A 14,603-nucleotide genomic window follows, 5' to 3' on the forward strand; every position below is an offset into this window, starting at 1 on the left:
TTTCTGGTCAAATTACACAGCGTTAAACTCAGCTCAAAAATAGTGCTGTTCCCCCTGGCTCATGTTTAAAGATCAGCAAACAAGGAAAGAACTAAAGCCTTTAATGCATTTCAAATCTAATATCGGAGCAGGAACTTTAAACAGAAATGTTTCTGAAACTGATTTGAGTGTTAATCATTTGTGGAGGTTATTTATTGCTTTTAGCCCTTCAGGATACCCAAACACACATGTACCCGCCCCTTCCTAATATTGCCCAAAGCAGCAGGGACGGCCTTTTAATTTCCATAGACCCGTTGCGAATTTAATGCGTCAGTTTTGAAAAATGCCCCCCAAAAAACAATCAAAGCACAACCCCGGCTCAAACCTGTTAAGCATTTCTTTTCTTTTTATGAACCTAGGCTGCCGGTGCAATCCTGCCCTTAGTGATTCGTGCAGAAATTCCACTGAAGTCAATGGGGCTATTCCAGTCCTTAACCAATTGCAGGATTGCACCTCTTGTGGGCAAATTTGTATTATCTATTGTGCCGAAGGCTACAAGAAACCAGTCCCTCCCCCCTTGCTGTCTCCGCAGGAGGCAGAGAGAACATATTATGGGAATTTAGTAATGAGGCCCTTTCATTGAAAAAGTCCTTGACAATCTCCTTAAGCTGGGTGCCAATTAATCCACTGACATGCGGCAGGAAAGAGAACAAGTCTGATAAATTAGGTTCAGGCTGACTCTCTCGGCATGGATGCAGGACGAAACTTAAATTGGATCTTGATGAAATGCCGCGGAAGGGAGACGTACGGAGCATATCCAGCCAGTCATTTGGCTAAACTAAATAAAACAATTTGCTTGAATTTAAAGGAACTGACGGGGAAGAAACCCACATTTTTTAATGCTGACACTCCCCCAAAATGTTTCTGTTTACATCGATTTACTCAAAGCCGGCTCTTGGCAAAGATAAAGTAACCATTTGCCTATACAAAACAAGGCAACAATCTGCTGCTTGTTATCCCTGCCTAGCCAGATGCGGGTCTCTAATGATGTCAGGCCTTTGAAAATTGCTTAATATTGTGATGGAAGACTCGGAGGAAGAAAGATCCCCAGTTTCTTGCATTGGCCTTTTTCAGTAGGCTGATCAGAAATGCAAAAATCCAGGGCATTTAGTTCAATAAGCACGGAAATCTCTGTGTACACAAAGCATAAAATAAACATTCTCAAGGGGGGAAACTGAAACCAGCAATTTTGTTCCAAGGAGAGCACATAATATATACAGACTGTAAATCCACGCTCTCTTTATCGTGCTCCACACAAAACTAGACAGATCTGATTCTGGCACCTTTACCCATCTTGGACAGCAATGTGGCGTGAGAGAGCCCAAACTTATTGCAACCCAGAAGATAAATCTGAGCTAAGCTCCATCCCACTTACGGCCAGATCTCTTGACTCTACTCAAAGAGTGTAAAATGATGTTGACAGAAATTGCAATTATGTCAACATCAAGGTACAAATGAAGGGGGCAGGTAATCTGAAAGCATGATATCTGGATTCTGTGAACTTACTCTCCGAAACACACTTAAAAATAACCTCCAATTTGTTTATTTTTTGGCACCAAGACATTCAAAGAGAATCCAGAGTCTAAAGAGTTGCTGAACATTCTGGATTTAAGGGGAAGGAATGCAATTGGAGGGATGTCATTTTAGAATTCTGAGAATAGCCATGTCTTTTGTTTGTTTGTTTGTTTGTTTGTTTGTTTGTTTGTTTTGTTATGTGCAGATCTGCTAGTGAAGGAGCATATCTTGCCAAACTGACTTTTTATGAGTGCCAGTGCCCTGAAAAGTTCAGAAACAGACACCTTTGTTCAGTTCCTCATGCTTCAATATCTGTCTCCTTTATTTCTTAGCAAGGCCTTTTCAAATTACAAAATTGTATTCAGTCTGAAGAGTAAACCTCACATTGTCAGTTATTCTGTTCAGATTTAAAAAAAAAAAAAAATTCCAGCTTCTGTAGCTGTTCTCCCGATTTAGCACTGTACAAAACTTCCTAAAGGCAGGCATCCATTGAGGAGACTGTAAAAATCTATTACCTCCTAATGAAAAAATATTTCACTGAATTTGACGGTTCATTTGGTTTGCAAATTATCACGATCTGCAGCATTTTCTGCATGTGCAAACTGTTTTCCCATTTTTATCTTGTGGTGTTCAATGGGACGTGATTCGGCTCAGTGGGCAGGATCCAAAGAACGGAGAAGCTGGTTGTGAAAGCTTTGCAGTGCAATCCTACCCATGTCAACTTGGAAGCTCCCTTTAGACATTGGTTGCCTCCACATTGCGAAACACGGGTGCAAAAAGTTTTAGGGGTGTGCCTCTGCAGCTGCTGCCCTGACAAGAGGTGCTCGCCATCCCACCTGCTCATCAAACCTGAGCAGCATGCCAGGCAGGAGCTGAGAGAGGATGGCTGGCAAGACTCATGGCAGGGGTGGTGCCCCAGCCTGAGCAGGTGCAATACTTGCCTTAGAAGACACATTACTTGCTCTGGGTGCTGGCAACCCATGCTACACCACTGGGTGGCACTTACTTTACAAAGGTCTGCAGTGAAGAGTTTTGTGCATAGCTGTACACCCAAAGCTTTCAATGGAATCTGGAAGCATTCCGGTTCCATGGCACCCTCTCTACAGATGTTGGTGCTGTTAGTGTAGACATCAGAGGAAGGGCAGGCTGAACAGCACGGTGTTGGAAGTGAGACTGCTCAGCACAACCCCCACTCCTTGCCCCTGTTAACAGCAATGTGAAAGCTCACCATGCCTGAAAGGAACATGATACGGAACATTGGGAGTTGCCTTATGCCAAGTCAGAGACCATTTGTCCATCTGGCTCAGCACTGCTTGCTCTGACTGGCAGCTGCTCAACAAGATTTCAAGCAAGAGCTTTTCCTCGCCCTTCCTGGAGACAGCAGGGATTGAAACTGGGACCTTCTAGGTCAAAGACAGATGCTCCATCTCTGAACTACAGCCCTTGCCCATGAATTCAAAGGGGCTTCTTCCCAGGTATGTTGGTCTAGAACTGCAGCCTCAAACTTGCTATATTCTCCCCTGGCACATGGCAAACTAAGAGAAGTTTCAAGAGTGGCTTGCGATATGGCCATGGGGGAGTCAGCTGTTTGACAGAAAAGCCAAAAATTCCACTGGGAAACAAGCAAATCCCTTTCCTGAGTCTAAGCAGTTCTTTGGACCCAGGCCAATAGGTACTAGGCAGTGATCCAGACAGCCAAAGCCTAGAGGAAGGGTGGTGCTTCCCCCATCAAAAAATGAAAAGAAAGACCCACATACATACATATGCAACAGTAAAAAGACATAATCCAGATTTCCGTCCTTCATGTTTTTGCATGCATCTTTTACACCCACACAGTCCTCGCGATTGAGGACTGGACTGAGACAAAGGATTTTAGCACGTTATGCATGTTAATTGGCTGACCAATGCCAGGATCTCTGTGTCATCAACAATTGTTTTGTGAATTACTATTGCTAATTGGGTATTTATCACTGTCTGTACTTCTCTGCATTCAATTTCCCTCTGACCTCATGGCTAACACCCCCACATGCAAAACCCCATGGTATTTATACATACCTGCAACTCAGGATAACACTCCATACATCGGATGAAGTGACATGACCTATAGTCCATGAAAGCTTATGCCATAATAAATCTGTTAGTCTTTAATGTGCCACAAGACTCTTTGTGGTCTTAGCTACAGTATTCGGGATGTTTTTCTAGATGCAAATGCTTTTAAAATGACCTTCCCCAACCCAGGGTCTGCTAGATGCTATGGACTCCAACTTTTTAGAAATGATATTTGAGGGTTGGAATCCAAAACATATAGAAGATGCCAGTTCAAGGAAGACTGCTTTAAATGGACAGCAGTTATTTCTAAAAACTTCCATGGATTAATCTTTTTTGGGGGGTGGGGGTAGGAGGGGGGGTAGGAAACCAATACTTTTATTTTTAAGTTACAAAAGTTAGCCAAAGCATGCATGTTTAGTAAGTTCCACTGGAATCAATGTACTGTACTGCAGAACAAATTTTGGTCTCTGAATTTTCAGTTTCTTTATTGACTTCGTCTCATTCTTTGATTCACAGAATGTTCTCCCATCTTGTCTCCACCAATACACCCACAGTAGGTGCAAGAGTTTATTGGACGGCATGTATTTTTTAAAAAACTTCTACTTTGAACTGTTTTATGTTTATGACCCCAGTGATGTAACCATGCTAAACTGCACACCCATTTCTCCTTTAAGCATCAGTGTGTATTATGTTTTCAAGCTTCTGAACATGCCTCTGCTGACTTCTGTGGGATTTGCTTCCGAGAACGTACACTGAAGAGCATAGCTATAACTAATGTGAAGCCTTTTCATACATTACATAATGGTTTGGCCACTGAGTACCGTATATGCTTCACAGGTCACAGGCTGCCAGTCCTAGCTGTGTGGATGGTTGCATGTACATGGCTCATAATTTGCATTTTTAAGTGTACCATTTAAATAGCTTAGATGTGTGGAGCTTAAAATGAGGGGGGTGGGGGTAATGTGTTAAACAGCCCTAATTAGTCATCAATGTTCACATTCAAAGATGTACAAGGATATTTAAGCCAACAATTAGCATGGCATTATTCATTAAGCATGGGGGATTAACAACAAAGCATAGAAGCCTGTCAGGTTAATGCAATAGACCATAGGATACAAGATTCCATCCTTTTTAAAACACCTCATAGATACTGATATGATGAAAGGGAGAAACGTGCTAAGCTTGGCAAACCCTCACCATGCTCAACTCCCACCCGGAAACCACAGTCCCCACTATGGAAGGACGTGTGGATCCAGAATTGGCCTCCACAGTCACTTACGGACTCATTGTTAAAACCGTGTTTATGGAAGACAATCTTACTCAGCTACGAGTGATCGCCAAAGAAGAAGTAAATTAGCAGTAAAATACTGCTAATGCCACACAGCAGTGTCAGCTCACTGTCCAGAATGGTTCGGAGACATAGAAACTGTAATTATAACACTTTAGAGACTGTGGATAGTTCTTGTGCAACACTGTATAACCATTCTGCAGATGCAAATCCTTGTCATGTGTGATTGCTTACACTGGCTTTTGCATTTCCAGAGCCCATAATGTTAATGTATTGCATGAACTATGTGTTCCTCTCTTCCGCTCTCTTTCCCTCATTAACATCACCCACATCCAGAATGCAAACAGTGCAGCAAAGGCACAAAGGCACTTTTGGCATCATGCAAAAATAAAGCCCTGAATATGTGAAATATGGCTAGTCTGGCTCAGTTCAAAACCCACAAATTTGGTAGATGTCCCTAACTAAGCAAGCCGTTGTGCTTTAGTCTCAGCCCGTTGACCCTGGTCCACCTTACAGGACTGTTGTGAGAGTTGCTGAAACAACAGCTGCTAGTGCTGATGGCTATGACTTATCAAATTTATTTGTCACCTAATACCTCGGCCTCTAGGTGACACACAACAAAATATTAAAAACAAGCCGAGGTAACAGTTACAAATATTACTTAATAAACAATGGCTATTACTCAACAGATGGCAATGCACTGAACTGCTAGCCCTCTTTCCCCAATACCAGAAGAGGAACTGACATATAATATTCTGTAAGATTGCCGATATTAGATTAAAAAAAAAACTACTTGTTGTTTTAAATAGGCCTAGGAGAATATGAAAACCTTCATCTCATACCACAATGACATTAATATTGCTGCAAGATTAGCCTCTTTGTGGAGAGCATTCCACAGAAATGGGGAGCCACCACTGAGAAGACCCCTCTCTGTCTATTTCATGCCTCAAAAGGAGACCATACTCAGAGGATAAAAGCCACTTTGGAAGATCTTAAGACCCAGCTCGGCACCTATAGAAAGAGGCATCCAGTCAGGTACCTAAAGCTGTGTGGGACTTGAAATAATGTGAAGCCCTTGAAACAATCTGTTCAGTATTACGACTGCTGACATGCCTTACTGGTTGAGTAGCAAAGCTACCAAAATAGACGCGCAGTCAGCTGGCCCAGCCTCAGATCGAAACACAACATCCTCCTCTGTCTGAGGGATAATTCAGACAAGGCTCTTGCTCAGCCTAATGAGCTTTTTTAGCCTCCAGAATGAGCGGCTTTGTTTTTGGATGGAACCGCAGCTCCTACCTGAACTCTGGCCTCGGTGAGTTCTGTTCTCAGAGCCAGCTGCTCCCGTACATAAACATCGGGGTAGTGTGTCTTCTGGAACACTTTCTCCAGCTCTTCCAGCTGCAAACTGGTAAATGTGGTCCGGTGCCTCCTCTTCTTGCTGCTGGAAACGTTGCTGTCGCACTTATCTCCCAGTTCGTCCATCTCGCCTTTCTCCTGCATCCCTTTGGCGGGGGACATGCGGAGGCTGTTGCAGTTGTCCAGAGGTCTCCCCAGCTCGGTGTGAAGCGGCTGACCTTCCACTTTGGTAATTCCATAGTTCACTGTACAGCAAAGGGAAAACAAGCCTGGGTTGGGGTTCCTTTCGTTTTTAAATTTGGAAGCATTTTGCGGGGAAGTGGGGATGGAATTATTATTGAAATGGCTACAGCTGAAGAGGAAGAGTCCATGCCAGAATCACAGACTGCTTATATTAACAACTGCCTTTAGCCCTGCCTTTCTTGAACCTTAGCATGCCTACTGGAGTTCAATGTGACTTACTCCCAGGGAAAGTGCCCACCAAGTGTGGTGCCCTCCAGATCTTGTTGAACTACAACTCCCATCACCGCCAGCCAGATTGGGGAATGGGCAGGGATGGTGGCAACTGTAGTCCACCATATTGGCTAGCCCCGATCTACAGGGTTGCTGTCTAAGTCATGCTATTGGAATACATTCTTGCAAAGTGCCAGCTACCACATTTACCTGGAAGTCAGTCCCATGGAGTTTCAAAGAGAATTTGCTTTGAGACGCCTATATTTCAAATCACAACTATGCATTTTGCAGTGCAAGCAAACCAAATAATAGACACTGTAAACCTGAAGGAGCGTCTCCGCTCCCATGGTTCAGCCTGGACACTGACATCCAGCTCCGAGGGCCTTCTGGCGGTTCCCTCACTGCGAGAAGCGAAGTTACAGGGAACCAGGCAGAGAGCCTTCTCAGTAGTCGTGCCTGCACTGTGGAATGCCCTCCCATCAGAAGTCAAGGAAATAAACCACTATCTAACGTTTAGAAAACATCTGAAGGCAGCCCTGTATAAGGAAGTTTCTAATGTTTGATGTTTTACTGTGCTTAATGTTTCAATTTGTTGGAAGCCACCCAGAGTGGCTGGGGCAGCATATACATTAGTAGTAGTAGTAGTAGTAGTAGTAGTAGTAGTAGTATTAAACATCAGATCAAAATAGACTTACAAAGGCACATTGCGGTCCTATGCATCTGTTCTTAGAAGTGTGCTTAGGTTCATTTCTGTCCCTTCCAAACCTATTTCAGCTTTCACCCGCAAGTACTTCAGCAATAGCCCTTTGCATGCTTACCTGGGAGTAAGAGAATTCCATCTGCTTAAATATGCAGAGACCCAAGAGAATATGAAAACTTTCTATAAAGTGCTTTGTTTGGATGAATTTCCAAACTATTTCATTTTTTAAGCCATTATAGTAGCTTTTAATTGTTAAGGGAGGGAAGTGTGTAAGAAAGGTATGTGGAAAAGAAGCGCACTTGCGAATCAAGAATAATGAAGGGAGTGAAAAAAAAATAAAAACGCCCCACTTTTTTTTTTTTAATGCTCTTGGTTTTGTATAGCGGCTTTGCTTTTAATTAAGGAGTATTTTTACAAAGTGGTGGGGGTTCTCTTCAAAATCATAACTCAGTCAAAGAGATTATTTCCTATATTTTTGCACTCGTCCTACAAGAACCATTTATCTTTGAAAAAACACTTGCTGCCCAAGATAAGGATTAAAGTATTTTCCCCCTTTAGCTTCTGAACTAATTCCCAGCCTTTTTTGCTAAATATTTCTGAGATAACTGATGCAGCCTGTTACAAGATTTGAATGATCTCCAACTCCCCCCCCCCTTTCTTTTGACAGGTGGGGAGTAGAGAAATTCCAGTCCTTCAGGGCAGTAAAACATTACAAAGGATGGCACCCAAGCTGCCCTTTCAAGATTGTTTTAACGCTCTCTGCCACTCCCTGTAATTTCTTTACACCCTCCTGTTCATTTTCTGTAATTTTAACCAGACACAGACTGCGACCCATAACAGCACACTTACTTAGAAGTAAGCACCTTTGAAATCAGTGAAGCCAGCACCCACGTAAGGCTGCAAACACATTTCCTATTGACTTTAATAGGGCTCTACTTCTGAGTAAATGTAGTTTGGGGCTATAAAATAGAACAGGAGTTCACAGTAGGTCAAGTCTTCTCAGCAATAAGTTCTTAAAAATATAGAGTTAAGGTACCCAATTTAAGGCAGCTAACCAGCAACGATTTACACCCTACCACTAGTATTACTTTCTGTTAAATGCTCCAGTACTGCCCTCCAGCATTGACCCAAATTGAAATAAGAACCAAACCTATACAAATTATGGCAAACCTATCACAAACATGCAATGTTAGATTCCCCAGGGATTATTTCACTTTTTCTGTGCCTACGGATCTTGTGGGTCTTTTCTCCCACTTTTGTCCTACACACTTAAAATAATTGCCTTTGGAAGTTGTGTGAACTTGCTGTCAAACAATATTAAAATGGGAGTATTTTTTATTCTATTTTTTTTAAAAAAACAGATTCCATTATTATAAGCACCAAGGAAAATATTGCATTTTGATGTCAAAAAACCTGATTCTTAAGGCTGTGATCTAAAAACTTACCTAGAAGAATATTCTGCCACATAAGTTTGTGCTGTGCTTGTGCTTCCTACTGAAGTATTGATTCTCTCTTTTATTTTAGGTTTACTATTCCAAAATGTTCAAAGCAGCATTCCAATAATTCAGAATAAGAATCGTATTTACAGACCTCTTGCAGCAGGATAATAGATGTGTCGTTTGTTACTATTTAGACATTTTTAGGCAGATTGATGCATGGAATTACAAAAATTTCCTTATACTTCCCTCATTTTTATATTCTTCATTACTGTTCCAAATATTGAACTATAAACAGAGCTGATCGTTTTTAGATTTCACAGTCACGGCAAAGGGCAGGCAAATGTTGAGTCTAACGTTAAAGCAAACAGAATCAAAATTCTGCTGTGAAATCTTTGGCCCGGGGAACATTTGCTGGCAAGAAAATCCATCCCACTTTACAAGACATAAAAAAAGTTTCAGACAGGCTTCTTTTATCGTTTGGCTTAATTTCCTTTTTTAATCGCCTTGCTTTAACATACGCTATATATAATGGGAAAGATCTCCAACCTCGTTAAACTCAACGAGGTTGCAATAAACATTTCACATCGCATTGGTTTGTCGGCTTGAAAGCACACACGGCAGCGAGCAGGTTAAGGAGGAAGAGAATGTCGCGCTGCATTCCGAGATGAAAAACTGGGTGTTTGAAAGCAGGTTTTTGTTGTTGCGCCTTTTGCGACAGTTTTTATAGATTTTGCTACCTAATGTACCACGCGCAGCACAGTCTTCTTCCCCTCCCCAGGGAACATTTAACGAGCCCCATTCCAACCAATGCTAATGGAAATCTGTGGGGTTTATTTGCAACGATCAGGAAGGTGTAAGAAAGCATACGGATGATGCCCAAAGGCAAGTTAATTCATCAAAAGCCGGAAGTATAAATGGCATCTATAAATAAGGGGCGGAAGTATAATTGCCACTGACATGACCCGCGGCAGCAACTAAACGGGCACACTTACCGACGAGTAAGCCCCATTGAAGTCCACGAGATTTACTTCCGAGTAGACACGAGATTTTTCTTTTTACTAGACGTGTCCCTTGGTTTTAACACCAAGTGGTATAGGTCAACCGGTGGATCATGAGACTCTTAATATCAGGGTCGTGGGTTCGACCCCCAAGTTGGGCAAAATATTTCTGCACTGAAAGGGGATTGGACTACATGATTCTGGCCGGTTCCTTCCAATTCTATGATCCTATGGTATTACCAATTGTAATGGCTTGCATATTTTGTAGAACTGTTATCATCAACATTTCAGACGGTGAGGAAGAGGAGGAAACTGACCAAGAACGATCTGAACATTTGTGTGCTTTTTAAGACGGTTTGGATTGGCATTTTGGTTTGTGAACTCTCGTTTTTCTGGAGCGCTGGCAGACTGGAGGGTTACTACAGACACGACCAGATGTTCCAGCAAACTTAGTCAGCACTTCCGGTGAGTAGAAAAGTAAGCGAAAGGATAAAATGGGCCGACGGAATTTTGGGAGAAAGCAGTCCCCTGCTTGCTCCTTCCGTGGTAGTTTTTGTTTGTTTATTCGTTTCTTTTGTTTTCAGTCAAGAAAAGTCTAAAGTAAAGAAAGTAGCAGCGGACAAAGATGGGGAGGGCGGGCGACTGATCTCCAAAAAGCAGATATAATATTTGAATTTAAAACCATTGGAGTCAGATTCGAGCACTATGGTTTAACCGGATTGTGGATCGGATGTGACAGAATATTGTAGTGTGAGAGAAGATCAGAAAAATGGTGGTGCATTCAAGTACACTCCGTATCCTGGACGAATGCAACCGATCAGGGGAAAATATGTATATTAATATGGGGGGGGGGGTGTAAGTCGGGCAGTTAAACATTTCGGCTTCCAATTTCCTCAGTAATAGCATAAAGATATAAAATGCTCTGATATACCTAATAGCATTCATAATGAACATACACACTCATTAGAGCTCTCTCGTCGCTTTGGGACATTTTAGCCGCTCCCGAAGGATCATTTTGGCTTATTCGCGACTCCCTGCGATAACTGGCTGTTACCTTTTCTGTTGCTGACAGTTAAATGTCTTCCTTGTTTCCTTCTGTTGTGTAATTAAACTGCGCGCCGCCGTTTTGCCTGTCGTTATAATTTAGTCTATATGATGAGATTATTAATTTATCCGTTTATGTTTGTGTTGCCAACTTTTGTTATTACATATGCTTAAAACCCATAGATGACAGACGGATTTAGAAGACGATCAAGATAATACGTGGGTAAAGGGCATTCGCACACTAGATAGATAAAGGCATTATTGTAGTGTAATGTTTTATTGTGTTTTAAATATCTTGGAAGCCGCCCAGAGTGTCTGGGGCAACCCACATAGAAGGGCGGGGTACTATTAATAGTAGTAGGAGTAATAACAGTAGTAGCCAAAAGCCTTTACAACCTCTCTCTCTTTCTTTCTATATATATATATATAAGCACATACACGCGCAAAGTTAAAAGGCCCATTTTAATCTATAGCAGGGCAAGACCGAAATGTGCGTCCTTCCGCGGTTCCTCTCTCTGTTTTGCGTTATGGTCCCTCCTTCGCCTCCCAGACTCCGGGGGTAAATCCTTCCACAGATTTGGCTTTCAGGGAAAAGACGGAGAAGGAAAGGAGTCGGGGGAGTGTTTTCTTTTTGAAATGCTGACTTTGGGGGCTACCTTCTTTCTCATATCCCTAAAGACAGGGGTGAGCGGGGAAGCGGATCTGAGGTCCTGCGGGAGGCAGCTTCAGAGCTCACGAGAAAAAAAAACAACAACTAGAAAAGCAAGGGCAGCTGAACGCCTCCAAACTGCGTGACACCCGAAGGAGGACTTTAAAGGGGGAAGAAGAGGAAGAAGAAAAGCCCGAGGCCGTCGGAAGGTAAAATCCTCTTTGCAAACCAGCCGGCTGCTGGTGGGATGAATTGACGTTGGATCTTGGCGGCTGCCGCAACTTCCGACGGAGGAATTACAGGCACGGGCGTCAGTTAAAGTTAAATCAGAATGCAACAGAAGAGGAGCATCACCTTCACATTGTCAACTTTTATCTCGTTTTCATCATTTAATGAGCGGCCCGTCTAAAAACACTCTCCTCCCCGAAGGAAACCGGTTTTAGCTATCCGGTTTTTGCGGGCTTCCAAGTCCTCGGATCGGGATGTTTCTAGCTGGCCAGGGCTGTTGGGATTGCGGAGAAACTAATCTAAATTCTATAACTAAGGTGGCGACCGTTTTTGGCGAGGCTTCTCCACAGTGAGAGAAGCGTCCCCGCTCGAGGTGCCTCCAAGGCGCCATCACCTTTTAGAAAACCGCGTTTGCGCCCCAGATTCTTCTGAGATGAAAAAGAGGGGGGTGTTCTCCCGAGAAGAACACTCCAAATCTGCGGTGGATTGGGCCACAATCTTGTCCGGCCTGCTGTGCGTGCGTGTGTGTATGTGAGGAGCTTTGCTGGAGAGGAGAGAACTGCCCACGCCCCCCAAAAATTTTTTTCCAAAAACATTCTGCATGCAGACGCTCAAAAGAACCCGCTTCGCTTCGCCGACCCGGATCCCGTTTACACAGAAGGCCACGCCACCCCTTTCCGGAGGAGAGCCGCTCCAAGCAGCGGATCCCGGACGGCTTTTCGGACACCCTCTCCCCACCCCGCACCTCACACACTCGCCCCAAATCCTGGGCCGCAGTGCGGGCGGACTGCCTGCCGCGGTGGCGGCCAGCCCTTCACTCACCGGAGCCGTCCCTGCCCGGGGACGCCCTGTCCAGCCTGGCGTGCGGGTTATAGGCGGCCTGGGCAACGCATTTGCCTCCGCCTTTGCCGTAGAAGGCCTCTCCGCCGTCCAGCGCTTCCATTACGTGCTCGAGGGGGCCCCCGGAGGCCAGGTAGAAGTCGCCTCCTTTGCCCGCCGCCGCCGGGGGGCTCTTGAGGCCGAATTTGTCGCTCAGGAACTCCATAATCCTCGACGGAGCCGCGGTCGCGCCTGGCCAGTCGTCGTCGCTGCTGCTGTTGCTGCTGCTGCTCTTGCAGTCGCTGGTGCTGCGGCGGAGGCGCCTCGACGGCGCTTTTATATCTTGAAGCGCAGCGGGGGCTTCTTGCGCAACCTTTCCAAACTGCGGCCTCCGCTGGCTCCACCCAGTCTCTGGCCCCCTCGCTCTCCACTCCCCGCCGCAACCTCGGCGGCCCACAGCGGATGGGTAGACAAGCGAATGATGGAGGGAGGGGGGTCGGAGAAGAGTCCCTGGCCAACCGCAGCCAACTCACATTTCGCCTTGACTTCTGCAAGTCGAGAGGCGTCTTCCCCCACCCCCTGCCTTCTTCCTGCCTTCTCCCCCTCCCTCGCCCGCGACGCCGCCGCGATCCGGAGGGACTCTGGTCTGCTTTCGGCCCGTATGAACGGGCAGCAGGAAACGGGCCGGCGATCTGGAGCTCAGGGAAGACGAGGAGCGTGGCGGAGGAGGCGGGATGGGAGGGTGTCCCGCCGCGGTCTCTGGACTTCGCGGTAAACTAAGAGGAAGAAAAGCGGGGGGGGGGGCTCCCGCGACGCGTTGCCAAACTGCAGCGCCAGCTCCGGGGAGTTACACTTCGGGGCGGGGGATCTGTGTGGGAACCGCCAAGAGAACCGAAAGGGGTCCTGGCTGGGTGCGAGAAAGGTGAAGAAGGGTAATAATTGCCAACAGCGTCTGGAAAGCCCGGGTTTCAAGGATGCGGAGAAATAAAGTCGGAAAGTCACCATCCCCGAAGGAGCGAAGCGCCTTTAACTCGGAAGTAAGTCGCCCTTGGTCTCATTACATCCGCATTTCCAACTCCGAATCCGATAGGCGTTTGCTTGTGGGGCAGCGATCCCCTCAACAGGTCTGATTTCCATACAAGGCTGCAATATATTCTCTACTTCCGAGGAAACGTTTTTAGGACCCGGCCTAGGTGTAAGCCTGCAGGAGAAGAATCCTTGGCGTTTGCTTCCTCGCGAGGAAACACGTTGAGGACTGCAAAAGGCTACTACGCGTTCTCAAGTCACTGACTCCAGAGGAGCCCCGTTGGCTTCAAAGGGAATATTTCAAAGTAAGCAATAGAAAGCAAGAGTTTCATCCGGATAGTTTGAGGAGGAGGGGAAGGCGCACCCCCAAAATTTAAATACTGTTCTTTATTAATAATATAGCAGGGCTCCGTCAACCAAAAGGCGGAGGCATTTTTCTTATATTAAATATATATATTTTTAAATCGGCTCACATGTGTGTTTCAAGTTGAGATATGATATATTTCAAGCACGCGTGTGCATCAGGGTTTTCAGAAGGAACTGCAAATATGGGAGCTACAAATTGTCAACCACTGTATATACCGATTTTTTAATTACTATTAATTCTTATTAGCTGTTTTAGTGCGTTGCAGCCAGGAGATTGAAGAGTCCTGTGGTACCTTAAAGGTTAACCAATTGATTTAAGATATGAGCAAGTAGGAAAGCTCATTCTCCCCGCCCCCCATCACACACACAAAATGTCTCCAAAGTGTTTTATTATTTATTGCTAGGAAATGCACATAATTCTGACAATCGTTCATCTATAAAACAACCTTGTCCAGTATTAACCCTTGTTCTTTCTTTTCAGAAGTGTCTGCTAGGAGAGGGCTGACATTCCAATGCTGCCCCCTTCCCTTTTCTCCATTCCTTCCCTACCCAACCCGCCCCCCGTCAATAATTAATCTGCCAGCAGCGATCTTTTGCGTGTCAAATGATCGTCGGAATCTTGTGACGCTTCGTC

At 44.8% G+C, this 14,603-nt stretch overlaps 1 protein-coding gene across 2 annotated transcripts in view; it reads right to left on the reverse strand.

Annotated features, from left to right (window-relative positions):
• Positions 1-12,813, reverse strand: part of ALX1 (ALX homeobox 1) — a 30,795-nt gene extending 17,982 nt beyond the window's left edge. For both annotated transcript variants that reach the window (XM_080971512.1, XM_080971513.1), the window contains exons 1-2: positions 12,581-12,813; positions 6,188-6,492 (exon numbers count right to left, since the gene is read on the reverse strand). In XM_080971512.1, the coding sequence (XP_080827638.1) occupies positions 6,188-6,492; positions 12,581-12,803 (528 nt within the window). In that variant the 5' untranslated portion in view covers positions 12,804-12,813. The remainder of the gene's footprint in view (positions 1-6,187; positions 6,493-12,580) is intronic.
• Between the last annotated feature and the right edge of the window lie 1,790 nt (positions 12,814-14,603).

The sequence above is a fragment of the Podarcis pityusensis genome (assembly GCF_964106645.2).
Source record: "Podarcis pityusensis genome assembly, chromosome: 10".
In the NCBI taxonomy this organism is placed as follows: domain Eukaryota; kingdom Metazoa; phylum Chordata; class Lepidosauria; order Squamata; family Lacertidae; genus Podarcis; species Podarcis pityusensis.